Below are 17,434 nucleotides of genomic sequence, written 5' to 3' on the forward strand. Positions count from 1 at the left end.
AGCATCAAACAAAATGGCATTATACCCCATTTGAACGTTTTAGGTGACTTTTTTTGCCAACTTGTCTTAAGACTCTTGCTATTAGAAGATGAGTGCATCACAAAACATGAGCTTGACCTATAGGAGTCTCCCTTCATTAAAACAAATGAGCATAACGTAATAGCAATGCAATGCTTTTATTTTGAATCCTTTGCTAAGAAAAAAAGTGTCCTTAATTTGATGAACACCACATGATCACTTATTAAGCGATTAATATCCGAAGTGTAAATTCCTCTTGATGACAGTTGTTATACTTTTGTTTTAACCTTGACAGCCCCTGTGTCGACTTGTAATCATATTGTGTTTGTCTAAAGATTTAAAATAAATAAATAATATGTAACCGACTCTACAGTGACAGGCAGTGACAAACGAGATAGTTTTTAAATAGTGTTACTGAGTGTTTATTCGGTGTACCTGTATTTACAGGCTTGATACAAGTAACATTCATATAGAACAAAAACGACAGCCATATGGTTCTCTGAAATTTAAAAGAAAGAACCAGAATTAAGTAAATTGAAACGACACAACTTATCTCCCCCAAAATCAATATAATACATCTCCGTTTCAAATTGAAAATATAGGAGTTCGTTAGGTTTACGTTTCCTTAAAAATGCAACTTTACGGCATAAATAAATACCGTTACAAATGAAACAAAACTCTTCTGTACATATTTAAGAATTATCATTCAATGGATAATCAATGATTGCATTAAATACAACATTCAACTAGCTGACATGCGGTTAGTTAGGCAAAGTAGGGTTGAAATTGTGCACAAAAGGGGTTAAAAATAACAATAATACTTAATTGAGAGAAAATGACAACATTTGAGTTCTGCGCTCGTGATTCTTGACCCCCTTCGCAACACCTGGGCCCAATTTCATAGAGCTGCTAAACACAAAAATTTGCTTAGCATGAAATTCTGGCCTTCATAAAAACAGGATTTCACACAAAATGTCCACGTGATTTTCAGGATAAGCAAACAACAGCTGAGTACCAGTAACGGGCAATATGCATCAAATGGAAATTTTGTTGGTAATCATGATTTTATCAAGGAAGAAATTTCATGCTAAGCAAATGTTTGTGCTTAGCAGCTCTATGAAATTTGGCCCTAGATGCATGCATTAACTCATCAACATAATATCCTTAAAACTTCCCAAGGCCTTAGTTAAATCTTCAATGAACAAATCTTAAACCAAGTTGTTATCACTTTCAAGATCTTAGCTAAATCCAATGAACAAAACTTGAACCAAGATATATGTTGGTAGTAAACCACTTTTGAATCTTGCCGATGAGAGGCATACAAGTATCAAATTTCGTCACAAAAATATATGGGTTGTGCAAGTAAAACCCGATGCTAATAAATAAATTAAAGTTAAAGTACTTACGGGGATCTTGCTTCACCTCACTCCTTGCCTCAAAAGTCGGGGTTACTCTACCTAAGGGCTCAAATAATAATTTCGCAGCCCGGCGACAAATTAAATCTTACACTTCTAAAGAAGGTGTGGCCCCAATCGTGCCAAATGTGAGAGTGTCGCTGCAGCTACCACTTTGCTATCCCCAGGTACGATTTTGGTATTCTAGGAATGTTTTATCCCATGAATATAGAAGCTGAATAAATTACGCAAATTAATAACAAGCGCAAAAGCAAGTTAAAGAGGGTTGAATAAATTATGCAAATTAACTCCTCGCCTGGTGCGTCGCGATCGCAATTTGTAGTGAGTACAAGGGCCTGGCATCAGCGAAGAGTAAGACGTCTGGCTGGTCACAAATAAAATAACAATTGTTAGGAAATGCACAATTTAAAATATGTATACTTCGATGGTATGGTCTGATTGCCCTTCATGGAATTGCATACATATTAGGGTCTTAACACATTTGAAGGTTCATGAATAATCAAAAGCAGGCACAACCTTGTCAAACATTTCATGCTAATTTATTTCATGTTTTGCTTTTACACAATACAGAACAAAAGAAACTCTCCTGGTACGATTCAAGCTTTAAAATGTGTTTTCTAAAAACACCCTTTTGTAAGTTGTTGTGTTTGCGGACGTCACATTATTAAACTAAATTGTTTTTAATCAAAGACTAAATGCATAAATTAATTGTGAATTGAGCTAAATATCTTATCTTCTCTTATCTCACTGTGTGTCAGTTCTGATTATGTAAATATACAATTATTCTCTAAAATATAGCCTACGCAATGACATATAATCTTATCACACACACAATAATTACTTAATTAATAGCAGTGGACACTATTGGTAGCCTTCACAGACTAGCCTTCACAGTTGGTGTATCTCAACACATGCATAAACAAAAATAAACAAACCTGTGAAAATTTGAGCTCAATCGGTCATCGAAGTGGCGAGATAATAATGAAAGAAAAATAACCCTTGTCACACGAAGTTGTGTGCGTTTAGATGCTTGATTTCGAGACCTCAAGTTCTAAATCTGAGGTCTCGAAATCAAATTCGTGGAAAATTACTTCTTTCACGAAAACTATGGCACTTCAGAGGGAGCCGTTTCTCAAAATGTTTTATACCATCAACCTCTCCCCATTACTGGTCACCAAGAAAGGTTTTACGCCAATAATTATTTTGAGTAATTACCAATAGTGTCCACTGCCTTTAATATATTTGACTACGACAATTAATACATTAAATCTTACTTATTATATTCTTACTATCGTTACAGTTGTATTATTGCACATTAAGTTTGAATAATTACTGATGAAACGAAACATCAAGGTGAAATTAAATAGTCAATGAAGGTACTATAAGTATATTTGAAGATGATGTGCCGTAGCGTTCTCCCTTAACAGTGGTCCGGCTGGCCAAATGCCAGCTAAAACACCTTGAGGACCAGTCAGAATTCACTTCAATTGGTCCGGTTGGCAAGTCCACCGTTTAAAAGCATCCGTATTTCTTGAAATTCAGACCAGTGAAAAAGCTGCCGGATTATTGAAATGACAAGCGTGGTTGTCAGACGCTAACAAAAGTTCAGGCTGGGCAAACCCTGGTCCAGTATTGGCATCGAGCGATGGCCAAAACTGAGTTTAAAGTTCTAGACTCTTTGTAGAACGCACATCGCAGCTACTTTAAGGTGGACCTAACAACACCCACTTTTAATAATTCTGGGTCAGAAATGACCTAGACTTGATTCAAGCCCCGTTCTCGTGCGAGAGGTCCTAATGTTGCCCCGCGGTTGGGGAGTTTTCTGATAATTAGGCAACGGGATTGAGGATTGAGACTTGAGTCGAGTCTAGAATTGAACCGGGTCCCTGACGAACTGCTGTGTCAGGCAGTCTGTCTTCAAACCGGTCAAAAAGATGGAACTATTACTCAAAACCTGCGACAGTTTGACTCAATTTTGACACATTGATACCGATTCCGGGTCAAACTGACCAAGCAATGGTTCAGGGTCAGTTCTGACTTGGAAGATTTTATCTTTAAATTCTTAAAATAAATAAAAACTATCAATTAGAACCGGATAAAAATATTGTTTTAGTTCATGAAATTCCTTGAGGAATGGCAAATGAAATTTAACCTTTAGACGAAAATATTATCAGAAAATGCAAATATATATATAACAAGTTCTTTATACGGCGCAAATACTCCAAGGTTATTATAACACTTCGTGCAAATTAAACAATTTAATAATAAATTAAAAGATCTATACACGTTTATGTGTGTCCAGTAAGTTTTGCATTTTGGGAGCAGCTCGTGGTTATTTCCCTGCATCATTATACCCGTGCAGCATCCTCCTATAACACCAGCATACCACGGGTGTCTAAAAGCAATGTCAGGCTGAACCAAAATGGCGACCAAAAAGTGTCAAGATAAAGTCATGACACCAGGGTCTAATTTCGTAGAGCTGCTAAGCACAAAAATTTGCTTAGCATGAAATTTCTTCCTTGATAAAACAAAATTACCAACTAGATTTCCATTTGATGCATATTGCTTGTTACTGGTATTCAGCTGTTGTTTGCTTATCCAGAAAATCACGTGGACATTGGTCGGTAATCCTGTTTTATGGAGCCAGAAACTTCATGCTAAGCAAATTTGTGTGCTAAGCAGCTCTAGGAAATTGGGCCCTGAACTGTAACTTAAGATGACAACTCCTGTTTTAGTAGTATATGAGACAGTGACTTCCTCTTTGCGAAATATCGGCCAAAGGTAGTTGTATTAATAAATCGATACACAACATTAATAGTAATGAATAAATAAGTTAATAAATAAATAAAATCGGGCTTTGTGTGGGGTAAGACAAAGGTCAAAGGCCAAAGGTTATCGAACTACTCGACTGATTTATAGCCAGACCTGTCGTTGATGGCGCCCATCTTTCTGCCTACTGCGTACACAATAATGACCACTAAGATGAGGCAGGCTAGCGTTGCTCCTACAGCAATGGAGGCCACATTGGTGCTCGGGTTTGCAATCAAATCTTTCCCGCAATCAGATTCTGTCAACAAATGTAAAAAGGGAAATTGTATCTACATGTTCGAATATAAAACAACATTTGTGTCTTAAAGGCAGTGGACACTATTGGTAATTACTTAAAATAATTATTGTCATAAAACCTCACTTGGTAACGAGTAATGGGGAGAGGTTGATAGTACAAAACATTGTGAGAAACGGCTCCCTCTGAAGTGAAGTAGTTTTCGAGAAAGAAGTAATTTTCCACGAATTTGATTTCGAGACCGCAAGTTTAGAATTTGAGGTCTCAAAATCAAGCATTTAAAAGCACACAACTTCGTGTGACCATTTTGACAAGGGTGTTTTTTTCTTTCATAGTTATCTCGCAACTCCCACGACCAATCGAGCTCAAATTTCACAGGTTTGTTATTATAAATTATGCCTATGTTGAGATACACCATGTGAGAAGACCGGTCTTTGACAATTACCAATAGTGTCCAGTGTCTTTAAAGGCACTGGACACGTTTGGTATTTTGTCAAAGATACGTGGTCAGCCTCGTTACCATGGGCAGCGCGCCGTATCGATACCTCTCGTCACTCTCGAGCAAGGCATGCTGTGGGAAAAAATGGTGCGGCGAGATCGATCACCCCTGGGAACTAGTTTGGCATGTGGTATATGGACGGGGATTGACCTAGGCTTGAGGCCACTCTCTGGCGTAAGTCGCGAGCCTCGAATTGTGACGTCAGTTGTTCAGGCTACATGACACCAGCCTGCTTTAGCTAATCCTTTACTTTTTCAAAACACTTTCATATGAAAGTGTTTTTTTCCCCAATAATCAGAAATCAATTAATCATTTACCTTCACCAAATGTACCATTCACCATGCCAAATGGTTGCATTTGTAGTTCACTTATTTCCATGGTAACCGTCTCTGTTGTGTTGCCTGCTGACGTCATGATGATGTCATCCTCACTATCGCACACTCGTGAGTTGCCTATGGGCGTGACGAAGAATCTCATGGACGGGTCAGAGTGCACTACCCTCGATCCGGCTGCAGGGATAATAGGTTGACAAGACACTGAACTAATTAGGCTTCGCAAAATAAGGTTACCTGCGAAAATACTATGCCCCATGTACCAGATGTGGCTGGTATCCCGCTCATTCCTGCTTAGTAGAAAACTATTTATATTAGTTTGCGGTGATACCATGTGTGTATCTTCTTGCCAGGAGTAGATTTTCGGATTTCGGGAGACTTCTCAGTTCTGCTTTTAAACTTCATACTCTGGCGGATGGTTACAAATCAGCCGTGACTACTACTTTAGCTTCTAGTGGACCGTCACTAACTTCACTACCTCATATTTCGTGTTTAAAATTAGACTCGATTTATTGTTTTCTTAACGATTAGACGAGCACCTGTTCAATAAACTTTGAGAGCGTCGCGGCAGTGATACCTGACGTGATTGACACTTGACGCGCAATCCACTAATCAAATCACAAGGCTATTATGAGCGGTCTACAACAATATAAACTGTATCTACTAACCGTTGATAGCTGAGTCAAAGTACTGGGTGTCTCCGGTGTCAAAGGTGAACTTGATCATCCTGGCCTCCCAGAAGTTTGGGTTTCCCTTCTTTGTTGCATTTTTCTATATCAAATAGATATTTAAATTAAAAAAATGGCTTTGTAAACAATGTTCTTTTTTGAGAAGGGTTGAAACTGAGGGACATGTCACACGAGACAATTTACAGGCAACCAGTTACAGGCAATCTCCAAGAAGAAGATCCATCCACATTTGAATGTTCACATCTTTTTTTCTTAGGGATCGTAAGACATTGTTTGAAAAAATTAAACTCATGTGCTACGATTTATTCCTCCAAGTTACCTGGATAAGTTTCCTTGTGTTCCGCTACTTTGTTATCTTTGTGTCCCCGTCCACAAACAAACAAACAAACAAATAAACAAACAAACAAACAACCCGACAGGTACTCCCCCCCAAAAAACACAAAAACCCACAAACACCTCAACAAAACACTCCTACAACTTGCAAACATATAAACAAATAAACAAACAAACAAACAAACAAACAACTAAACACCACAACAAACAAACAGGCAAACATCCCAACACCCCCTTGATCGAACCCTTCAAACAAACACTCCAACAAACTAAACAAACAAACAAACATGAACAGACAACACGAACTGAATTATTCGAAATGAGAGAAAGTCCCACTATGTGATTTTGAACAGAACAAACAAACAAACACCAGAGAAGGCAGACGGACAAACAGACTAGCAGGAATATCAGGAATATAGGTAAGATTCGCAAGTACTTGGACAAAAGTGCCACTGAAAAGGTCATTCACGCATTTGTTACTTCTCGCCTTGACAACGGAAATGCTCTTCTCTACAGTCTTCCTAACAACCAGATTTCCAGACTTCAACGGCTCCAAAATACTGCTGCCCGCATTGTGACACTGTCTAGAAAATCGTGTTCTATCACCCCCATTCTGAAACAACTACACTGGCTCCCTATCTCTCAACGAATCATCTTCAAGCTGATGCTCATTGTCCACAAAGCTCTTAATGGCAAGGCTCCCCACTATATTTCTGAACTGCTTCAAGTTTACACTCCATCAAGGAATCTTCGATCAAGTTCTATGCTTCTCCTCATTGAACCCAAGTCTCGACACTCATGGGGTGACAGGTCTTTTTCTTCAGCCGCGCCACGCATCTGGAACTCTCTACCACTTAATCTTCGATCTTGTCTTTGTACTGCAAAATTCAAGTCTCTTCTCAAAACTTATCTTATGTCACAGGTTCTTAATGACTAATTTTGTTGTGTCTGTTTTTCTTTTGTGTTGTGTTTTGTTTTTGTTTTTGTGTTTGGTTTTACTGCGCCTTGAACACCCAGCAGGGTGGATATGTGCGCATTACAAGTCTTATTATTATTATTATTATTAGCAAACAGACGATAATAACTCAACCGTATGCATACCTTTTGAAAAGTTATCTTCAGTGTGTACCGTCCTTCATCCCACTGTAGCGTCAGGAAGGACTGGTCATCTCTAAGACCGCATTGACCACCGACGTTTGCCTTCTTAGGAACTGGTATCTCCGTGGACCGGTTAACGACCTGTAGGAAATATTCATGTCATTACGATCATGGTTGTTATGGACCTTACCTATTGAGCACCTCCAATGAGCATACAATCATGTGGGAAGGGGTGAGGGTAAGAAACAAATAAGTGGGGTACGAAAGTGTGGTAAGGTTGTCAGTTCAGTTAGGTGGGTACGATTTTTAGACCCCCCCACCCCCCCACCCCCATGTGTTCAAACTCCTCCCATGTTGTCAGCACATTATGTGGCCACTGATTATGGCTCGATTTGTTGTTTGGGTCTGTAAGTATTTCTCAACTTGGAAAGTATTTAGAAGAAAACATTTTGTCTTCAGGATTAGTTCTAGTATGAACTTCAAAATCAGTAGTGTCAGTAATCAGAATTCTGATATACCTGAAGCGTATATATAGATAATGTGAAAGCAAGCACCTTTTTGTCTTCATCAAGGCCAACATAGTCGATCACAAAAGAGGCAGTGAAGCACGCCCTCAAGCAGATAGGAGAGCTGCCATCGCTAGGCACCATGAAATCCCCCCTCTCGTCTGGCTGCTCACTGGAGTCTGGCTTAGGCTTCTGCGAAGAGACAGATGTCGCTGACTGCAAAACAAAAGAACAACAGTTTTTAACTGTAGCATATGTATAGCGCCCTCTGCTGACAAGTTACCATGCAAGAATGTTATGTCAAAGGTTAATGTTGAGAGGTCAATAAAAGAACAACCATATTCTTGTATTTACGTCTTTAAAATCTCCCATTACTGGAATGGTTAGCTTCGGCCCATACCTCTGTTTCAACCTCGGGCGTCTCAGTTGAAGGGATGACGTCTTCTGGAGCCTCGCTTTGATCTTTAACATCAGCCTGGCTTTCCTCATCCACTGGTGTCTCCTCCTCCGGTGCATCTGTTACTGCGAAGTTTCCCCACTGGCCGTCAGCTTCCGAAGCAGGCTCGGCGTCGCTCGTGTCGTCTTCGGGTTGTTGTTGCTCGTCGGCATCGCTCGTCTGGTCGTCTTCGGGTTGTTGTTGCTCGTCGGCATCGCTCGTCTGGTCGTCTTCGGGTTGTTGATGCTCGTCGGCATCGCTCGTCTGGTCGTCGTCGGGTTGCTGTTGCTCGTCGGCATCGCTCGTCTGTTTGTCGTCGGGTTGTTGCGGTTCGACGGCCTCGCTCCTCTGGTCGTCGGGTACAGCAGTGCCTTCAATCTTCCCTTCGTCTTGTTCCTGCTGCGGGGGGTCTTCTACATCTGTGACCTCTTCCTCGCAGACACAGAAACCTTGGGAAAAAAATACCAAAAACAACCAGTTTAGTTTATTACCTTTATTGCTCAAACATCAAAGTACAGCTTAATGTAAAAAGGGAAACGCCGAACATGCACACTTTACTGGGACTCTTGATCACACATCACTAGAAAACCGAAAAACAAAGACAACAGCAAAAATGCAAAAACATTCAGTAGAAAACAGGAAAGTATATATAGAAGTATAAAAGCCATTAAAATCACAATTCAAAAAATACATATAATATGTAAACGAATACCAAGAACTGACCCAAGAACTGACTCCGCGGTAGTACAGTAAATTACGATCCTATAAGCTAAAGTAGTAGTCCCAGCCTGTTTCTATACCACATGCCAAGGTAAATAGTTAATAAGCAGGACAGTTCTTTTCAGAACTGAGAAGTCTCCCGAACACCCGAAAAATCTACTCCGCGGTAGTAGAATTAAGCAAGACAGTTCTCTAAGAACAAACTCTACCTGGCAAGTAGATACACACATGGTGTTACCGCAAACCAAATATACATTGATACCTCACCATGCATTGTAATGCCTCAAATCCTATAAAATAATACCACTAACAATAAGAAAGTAGAGTTCAACTGTGAATCTCCATAATGCGAGCTCAATTGTTTCATTTTGTAAGGATCCGGACATTCGCTCAAGACTGGTATCTGGCGTAATTCACGAGCCTCTTTAGTGTATCGTCAGATGTTCAGGCTATGTTTTACTGTCCTTGAGTACTTAGCTTTCAATTGCCAATGAGTAATTACTACTACTGTATGTGAGTTGAGGTAGGCCTTTAGTGATGTACGAAGTGAGTCATCAACTTAGAATTTGACTTAAAGCATAAAGAACGTAGCTATTCGGCCGGCACTATAAAGAGACTCTGTGTCCGCAGCTGCACAAACCCAAGATGATGCATCACTGTCATTAATTACAGATATTATGTATACAACATTGGCAATGTTATGGGAAAACTGCCGCTATCGGGATGCTTGTATTTGGCCAGTGGATGTAAAGTTTCTCTGTTTTTTAAATGTGGACAATAAATAAATCTAATCTAATCTACTATATGGAATTTGTTTTGTTATCGTAGTATATTTTGTTCTGCTTTGTTTAGTATTTCCAATGCATGATTTGGGGGTCCGGTTAACTATTTCCGAGTTAGCCAGTGGATGTAAAGTTACTCTGTTTTTTAATGTGGACAATAAATAAATCTAATCTAATCTACTATATGGAATTTGTTTTGTTATCGTAGTATATTTTGTTCTGCTTTGTTTAGTATTTCCAATGCATGATTTGGGGGTCCGGTTAACTATTTCCGAGTTAGCCAGTGGATGTAAAGTTACTCTGTTTTTTAATGTGGACAATAAATAAATCTAATCTAATCTACTATATGGAATTTGTTTTGTTATCGTAGTATATTTTGTTCTGCTTTGTTTAGTATTTCCAATGCATGATTTGGGGTCCGGTTAACTATTTCCGAGTTAGCTCGACCCAGACGTGGGTCCAGGTCCAACACAGGGTTCCGGGATCCGGGCCAGTTCTGACCGGGGAGTTTGATAGAGTTTGCAAAAGGCACACTTCATTAGGTCCACATCATAGATTAAGGATTATAAAATGATCAAAAACACATGACACGTTTTTTTTTCCCAAAATGAAAGAAAAAGATGTGAATTGGTGGATTTCACAAAGAGTAAAGACTAGTCTTTTCTATTAGGACTTAGGAAACTAATGACTAGCAACACGTTTTGTATATCTCCTACCTACTCTTTGTGAATTGGACCCCCAGAGAGTGCAGAGACCCGCCCACAGAGAACTATGTTACCTTAATAAAAGAAACATAACTCTTTTGGCATCGGCACTTTGTTGGCATTTTCAAGAGTCACCTTTAACCCTATATAAAACCGTGCATCAGGTTGGCACCTCAGAAATTATCAGCAACTAGAATTAGCTCCTTGGTTTCATAGACCGTCTCTAACTGGGAAAAGAGCACATTAATTTGTTGTCAACCGATGTGTGTTAGCACTGTGTACTCGGTACTGAAGAAAAGAGCGTTGACAATATACAGTCTTGAAAAACGCCCGGATTACAGGTTGTACTTTGCCTCTTGCAATATGGCACTTGCTATTCACACTAAACATTTTTAGTTTGTTTTTGTGAGTGTATATTGTGATACAACACCTTTAAACACTCCCCGCTCTTTCTTAATAATAGCCAAAAGGCAGGGCACGTCTTCAGACACGATGGCCCACAGGGGTATAAGATGCACGAACCCGAACAAAGCTAGAATCAATACGATGAATACTAAACGAGCCAATGGTATCATTTTGGAGGATCAGAAGTGGCCTGCGAACATTTATAGAGGAGGCTCTAGACACGAAGCACGGACGTCGCTCAGTCCCCGGGAAGAAGGGCGTCATTCGTCGGTAGGGGGGTCTTGAGATAAAGACCCCCGGGGTTCAAGCTTCCTGTAATCTTGAGTGTTACAAAAGCGGCAGCAAGTGTTTGGGTCGTTTATGTCCTTTAAGGTGAATTATGTCTTTCCATTAGTAAGTTTTTTGCTCCATGGTATTTCGTGTTTAAACCATCTAGTGTGAACGTATTGATGGTGGCAAAGTGTCCTATATTGGGTTTTATCGTGTGTGCTGGATACGCCTTTAGATAAAGAACCAGGAACATCGCCAGGTATAAAGGCTGATTTTATTTTGTTTGTGCTCTCAACCCCTCTATCTGCATCATGTTGGTGCATCCCACCATGGGAGTAGATCCCAGTGACACCTGCTTTTATAGAGAGAATCTGAACACCCAGGGATACACTTGTGAGTGAGGCGTGCCCAAAACCGGCGGATGTTGCGCAGTCCTCACAGAATGGCGACTCGTGATCTTACTAGTCTTCGAAACCATTTCACAAGGTTTTCAATAAGGAAATTGAGTTGTACAAACCAGATTAAACAGTTTCAATTAAAACGTAATTACAAAATGAAATAACTCAATTTGAACACCCAACTCCCACGCGTTTTAGTCGCGAAATGCTTCGTGACGTCATAACTCGTGTGACGTCATTCGTGACTCTCCGTTTTGCGTTATAGCCGCTTTGCTCCAAGTACAAATCATTATCCCTCGTATGACGTCATAAGTGCGGCCATTTTAACACGCATCGTCAACGGCAGATATGTTGTGTGTTTTGGTTTTTTTCTTCAAAGTTTGGGCTTATTTTTTGATCGAATTACGTTAAAATCAGGAGTGTTGATGTGCCTAATTTAACAGAGTAGTACCAGTACATTATTAACAAGTAGTTCTGCTTTTTGTGTTGGCAAATTGTGTTAGCATTCAGGTACGTATTAAAGGGCGCAGTAAACAAACAGTTTCAGTTCCTGAATAAATTAACCCTTTTCCAAAATCATCCATCAAAGAAAATGAATTTACAGTTCTTTGTGCTGGATGTGAAGAAAGCAACAACAGAGGTGCAAATTTCACAGGTTTGCTATTTTATAAAGTGTGGGGTAGCCTCAATCGTTTGTTTGACTCGGCTCTGTCTCTCGCCCACAAAGGACGGGTTTAGTCCATGCTCCCGTGCCTGCTACTGTGCTAGGAGCTTCACTCTGCCATAGACCTTTTCCCTACTCAAAAACGCTGCACCGTTATAACATGATTTCACGCACCGACACTTTGGAGGTAATTTATTTTGACGGGAACCATGGAAGCAAATGTAATCGTGCTTATTGCAGTGTGCACCAATGTTGTTTCGTACCCAATGGAGGCCTTCATTGCATTTAAAGTATAAAAAAACGAACACTACCAATGTGAGCGATTACATTTATAATTATGTAAAAAGTATATTGACCTATTAACTACTCATAGCTATGCACAGAACAGTGTAATTTACCAACCGTTGCGAAACTGTGTTGTTATTATAATTGAAGAACTTACGACGTCATCAGATTTCTGAGACAATATTTATGTTTTACCATGGAGATAATTTCTATAGTATTAAATTGTGTCCGACAGCGCTATTTGTGTTTGTCTTTAATCAAAAAAAGAAGAAGGAAAACATAACCAAGAACTGAGCTTGAGCTCAACTTATTATCACAAATTATAAACCTTGACTGTTGAATGATTGTACCTTCTAAAAAAAGGAGAACGGTGAAAAAAAAGGAAGAAGAAAAGGCAAACAAAAATACCCGAGGTAAAAATACTCGTATGGTTTATCGACGTATGCGGCTCCCACGCAGGTTAATCCAGTGGATTTCCGGGATAACAAAAATTGATCTCCGATGTCGTTAGAATTTTGTGTGTTTTCTTTTTCAAATGCCACACGGAGAAGAACTGGACATGATATGTCTTTCTCTGTGATGCTGAAGGAATGTTCACAATCAGAAACTGTCGTCTATTATTGAGTTGTCGAACTTAGACAATTTGAATAAGAGGATGTTGGTTATAATGATTTATGGTTTGGGTAAAACAAATCTTATTAACTAACTGGCAAGGCTATTGCCGGATCCGAATTGGCAGCTACGGTCACGGCTACGGCCGGATCGCCGCGTCATCATGCATTGAAGTATAGGACGGCCTTAGCAACACCCCTGGCAACGTTCGTAGCCGCAGCCGTAGCCACCAATTCGGACACGGCCTATCATGTAGTAGAACCCGTGAACAAATCGACGGCCATTTTGAAAGACCGTTATATGGAACCCGGATGTCATTGTTGATGAAAAACGGCACCTTCTCATTTTGAACAGTGAACACAAAATGATCGATACAATTAAAATTGCAGAACCTCCACATCAGCATCCGAGTCTATGTAGTGAACCCGGGGCGACAAAAACACACTTGAATTCTTCTCAGCAATGTCTCAGCAATGTAACGAGTACATTTCAATGAGCAGTGAGGGCTTTTTAAGAGCAGGTGTACTCATTGTGTGTGTTGAGGGCCTCCTCAGGACGCCATGAGAGAAAAAAATATTCAAGTGACGACTGCGAATTCACCTTATCCTGAAAAGGCAAATTGCAATTAGTTGATATTACATTCGCGTCATTTTTTTTTGCTGTTAGTTTGGACGGCGCCAGGGCGTGCTGGAGTTGACATGTTTCATTAAGGGGGGGGGGGGTAAAAATGTATTGAAGCTTACGAGTGGTGGAGACATAAATTAGTCTCCCTGATGTCTGGCCAATTTGTAAATTTGAGGAAATTGTGACTTGGTTTTGTTCAAAATGGCGTCCAGTGTGACTGGGGCGGGTTAGTGTGGTGTGATGTTAACATTAAGAGGTATAGGGCCAATTGGTTATAATAAAAACTGTACATATGATCGTAAAAAAAAAAACCATAAAAAGCAAACCCCCAAAACCCAAAACCACTAAAATAAAACATCCTTTGTCAGAACTAACACAGAGAAGGGTCAGGAAGCACTACCCATTTTGGGGTCGGGTTGATTCTTTTCGAATCAACATGACCCGGGGTTGAGTAAAAAATGACCATCCATCCTCACCGCGAATGCTGTGCCCAAATTCAGAGGCACTCATCCAGTAAAATTATCAAAACAATTAACTAAGTTCGTCCTTTTATTAAAACAATTTTTTTATGTTTTATTCTTATTGTATGTGAATATTGTATGCAGGATTTTAAGGTGCAAGACAAGACACATAGTTTCCAAGCTGACCTCGGCAAATAAAGACAATTGGAATCGAATTTAGATTTTTGTGTGTGACAGCAACAATATAAGACGAAGAAGAAGAAGAAGAAGACAATATTAACTAGATATACAGTGTATTGTTTCAGTAGCCGACACTTCATGAACATGAAATTCAAGTCTTTATATTAATCGTCGTACTGTACTTCTGCATACGTTAGTTGCCATGGGAGACGAAACAAAAGGGGGGAGGGCTGAACGGGCAACCCAGTTATAGTAAGCAATACTTAATTATGTTGAGTTTTAATAAATTAATAGCGATAGGTATTAAAAATGTTCAATTACATTGGTTCCTCTCATCAGCGCATTGTATCAAATGGGGAACTTGCGATTGATAAAATGCTTCTGTAATATTATAATTGTATCTATCAAAATATAGACGTCAACAGAGAAGGCCAAATTGTGATGGGACAACAATCTCACTAGAAATGCCAATGGTTATCCTGTTAGATGTCATGAGCTCACAGGGTCAAAATAATGTGCGGATTTCTGCCGCAAATCTAGATACAATAACTGGCATGAAAGAACATCGAGATAAATAATAAAAGCACTTTCATATACAGCTTGTAGAACAGTCCCTTTTTGTGCGGATTCCGGTTGAGGTCTAATGCTATATAAATTTATATACGCCAAGACAATTTTCATGTTATTAGCTATTTTTCTAATAATGAGCCATAACGGGAGTCAATAATGCACTGTCATTACTCCGTAACGATCCGTTACCTCAACACAAACGCTCATTAACCCATCTTCAAAATGGCTTCCCATTAATCAGATACACTGGAACAAAATGATGATTGTGTTTTTTCTTCAAGCTTACCAACACACAGCATCAGCAAGACAAGCCCTCTCATCACCACCATGGTTTTCCTACGTCTGTTAGCGGCCATCTTGATCTCATCTGCGAGAGGCAGGAGTCAGCACCTTACGAATCGACTCATCAGCGAGATGATTATGCTAAGTAGATGTTCCCCCGTATACGCACACAGTGTCCCCGCCGCTACTATACAGCGGTACAGGAGAGGGAAGAAACAGCGATTCTGCCGTACGTTGCGAGCAGGGGGGGGGGCTTTGGTTTGGATCGATGGAGGAGCAGATCACGTGGTACTTCAATCAATTACAGACGCAGAGCACACGGGGGATTGTGTATTTTGTCTTCTGTTGAGAGATGCAGTACATGTGAATAGAGAAGAATCTTTCCCCCTCCTCAAATCGATGAATTATCTGACGGTGTATGAGTGTATCGCTTGACTACGGCGACCGTGGGTGGGTGGGGGCTGGGGGGGGGGGTAATAATTGAGTGTAAATTGCGCAATTTATTATACAAAATTTTAAGCTAGATGCGCAATTTTGAAATGGCGCATGTTATTCTGATAATGAATCACCGATTTGTTTTTGAACTATCAGTTTGGTTTTCGTAATGTTGGTAAGGCTCGAAAAAATAGAAGTGTGTGTAATATATCAAATTTGCAATGAAGGGGAACATAATTATTTGTATAACTGTAGCTTTATTTGATTTATTATTCTTCAAATGAATTTGATTCGTCAGGCACATTCAAAGTTGGGAATGATCTTTTGATCTTTTCAGAATGCTAAAGTTTCAAACCCTTCTGTTATTTTGGATAAGGTTAGTGTTAAGATTAAGGTTAGGGTTGGGTTCAGGGATGTGGCCCTGGTCAGGGTTAGGATTATAAGGGCTAAGGAAACTCCTTCTTTTAATAACTGGCTTTTAAAAATGGTAACATTTATTGTGTTTATAATAAAAAGGGTAATGTAGTCCAATAACAAACACAATAGAATATCATGCTTTCGGGCTTGGTGTTCCAAATCAGACTTTAATATTAATGGGTAACACCCTTAATCTGTATATTGTTACTTTGCTTTTATCTATCGATGAAAAACCACTTTGTATTAATACATTCATCGCACTCCACTAAGTGTCAAGTACGCACTTAAGGGTAATCGGTGACCTTCTATATCTCGTCAGTGAGGCAGACGATATTCTCAGGAACACAGGCGGGAAATTCTCTTCGCTCTGGAACCACTCACTGGGCTGCCATGGTACTGGCAGACTTATGTCTGTTAGATAAACTGGGCTGGGTAACAAGTATATGGGGAGCTGATGATAGTATAAAACACTGTGAAAACGGCTCCCTCTGAAGTTACGTAGTTTTCGAGAAACGAATTTGATTTCGAGACCTCAGAATTAGATTTTGAGGTCTCGAAATCAGGCGTCTGAAAGCACACAACTTCGTGTGACAATGTTTTTTTCTTACATTATTATCTCGCAACTTCGACGACCAATATGAGCTCAAATTTTCACAGGTTTGTTATTTTATTCATATGTTGACTTTGACAATATTACCAATAGTGTCCAGTGTCTTTAAATTAAATTTTGCCCGTTGTCATTTCTGTCTGTTCACACCATGCAAATTTTGTCTACCTCATAAACCACACTGCACTGTTGATTCCTAATGATTCCCGGAGAAATATTAAAGACTTTCTGTGGCAGAACCTAAAGTGTTTGATACAAAAGAGGTCTTTCGAATGATCTCCGCCATGTCACCATGAAGCCAAGCGATTCAAATGAACTTGAAGAAATAACCTTTTTTAAAGTTCCATTGAAACAGCTAGGCCAAAAAGTGAAATATTCAAATCGGCCCCCACAGTTGGTGATTAATTTGCCCTTCAGGTAAAAACTGTACCGAACAGCCATTAACAATATCGGCAAAATGGCGTCCCTGTGGTATTTTTACACCTACAATTGCTTTCAACGGACGATAAAACCCGTTTCCATGGGAACATCAAGGCTCTCAATAACAAGTTTTCCCGAGCCCGACACAGTTTCCTTGGCTGCATTGAGGGGTTGCCATAGAAACATTTAAGGTAATTAGTTTGTACTG

General features: G+C 39.7%; 1 protein-coding gene across 1 annotated transcript; it reads right to left on the reverse strand.

The window, feature by feature from the left end:
* Nucleotides 1-4,223: 4,223 nt before the first annotated feature.
* On the reverse strand, nt 4,224-15,517 carry LOC117300753 (lysosome-associated membrane glycoprotein 1-like). The gene is made up of 7 exons (XM_033784573.1): nt 15,352-15,517; nt 8,355-8,839; nt 8,003-8,170; nt 7,452-7,589; nt 5,997-6,099; nt 5,314-5,505; nt 4,224-4,500 (listed from the first exon to the last, which is right to left on the reverse strand). Exons 1-7 carry the CDS (start codon nt 15,419-15,421, stop codon nt 4,334-4,336), a joined length of 1,323 nt encoding a protein of 440 aa, XP_033640464.1. The 5' UTR covers nt 15,422-15,517; the 3' UTR covers nt 4,224-4,333.
* Between the last annotated feature and the right edge of the window lie 1,917 nt (nt 15,518-17,434).

Source organism: Asterias rubens, chromosome 1 (assembly GCF_902459465.1).
Source record: "Asterias rubens chromosome 1, eAstRub1.3, whole genome shotgun sequence".
Classification (NCBI taxonomy): domain Eukaryota; kingdom Metazoa; phylum Echinodermata; class Asteroidea; order Forcipulatida; family Asteriidae; genus Asterias; species Asterias rubens.

What these genes read in the sequence shown, in the direction of transcription:
- LOC117300753 (XM_033784573.1), bottom strand. Translation starts at nt 15,421, where the DNA reads ATGGCCGCTAACAGACGTAGGAAAACCATGGTGGTGATGAGAGGGCTT. An exon ending in GCCTTGATGAAGACAAAAAG is followed by an intron (nt 7,590 to 8,002) that starts GTGCTTGCTTTC and finishes TATTTCCTACAG; the next exon opens with GTCGTTAACCGGTCCACGGA. An exon ending in GAATGGTACATTTGGTGAAG is followed by an intron (nt 4,501 to 5,313) that starts GTAAATGATTAA and finishes ATTTGTTGACAG; the next exon opens with AATCTGATTGCGGGAAAGAT.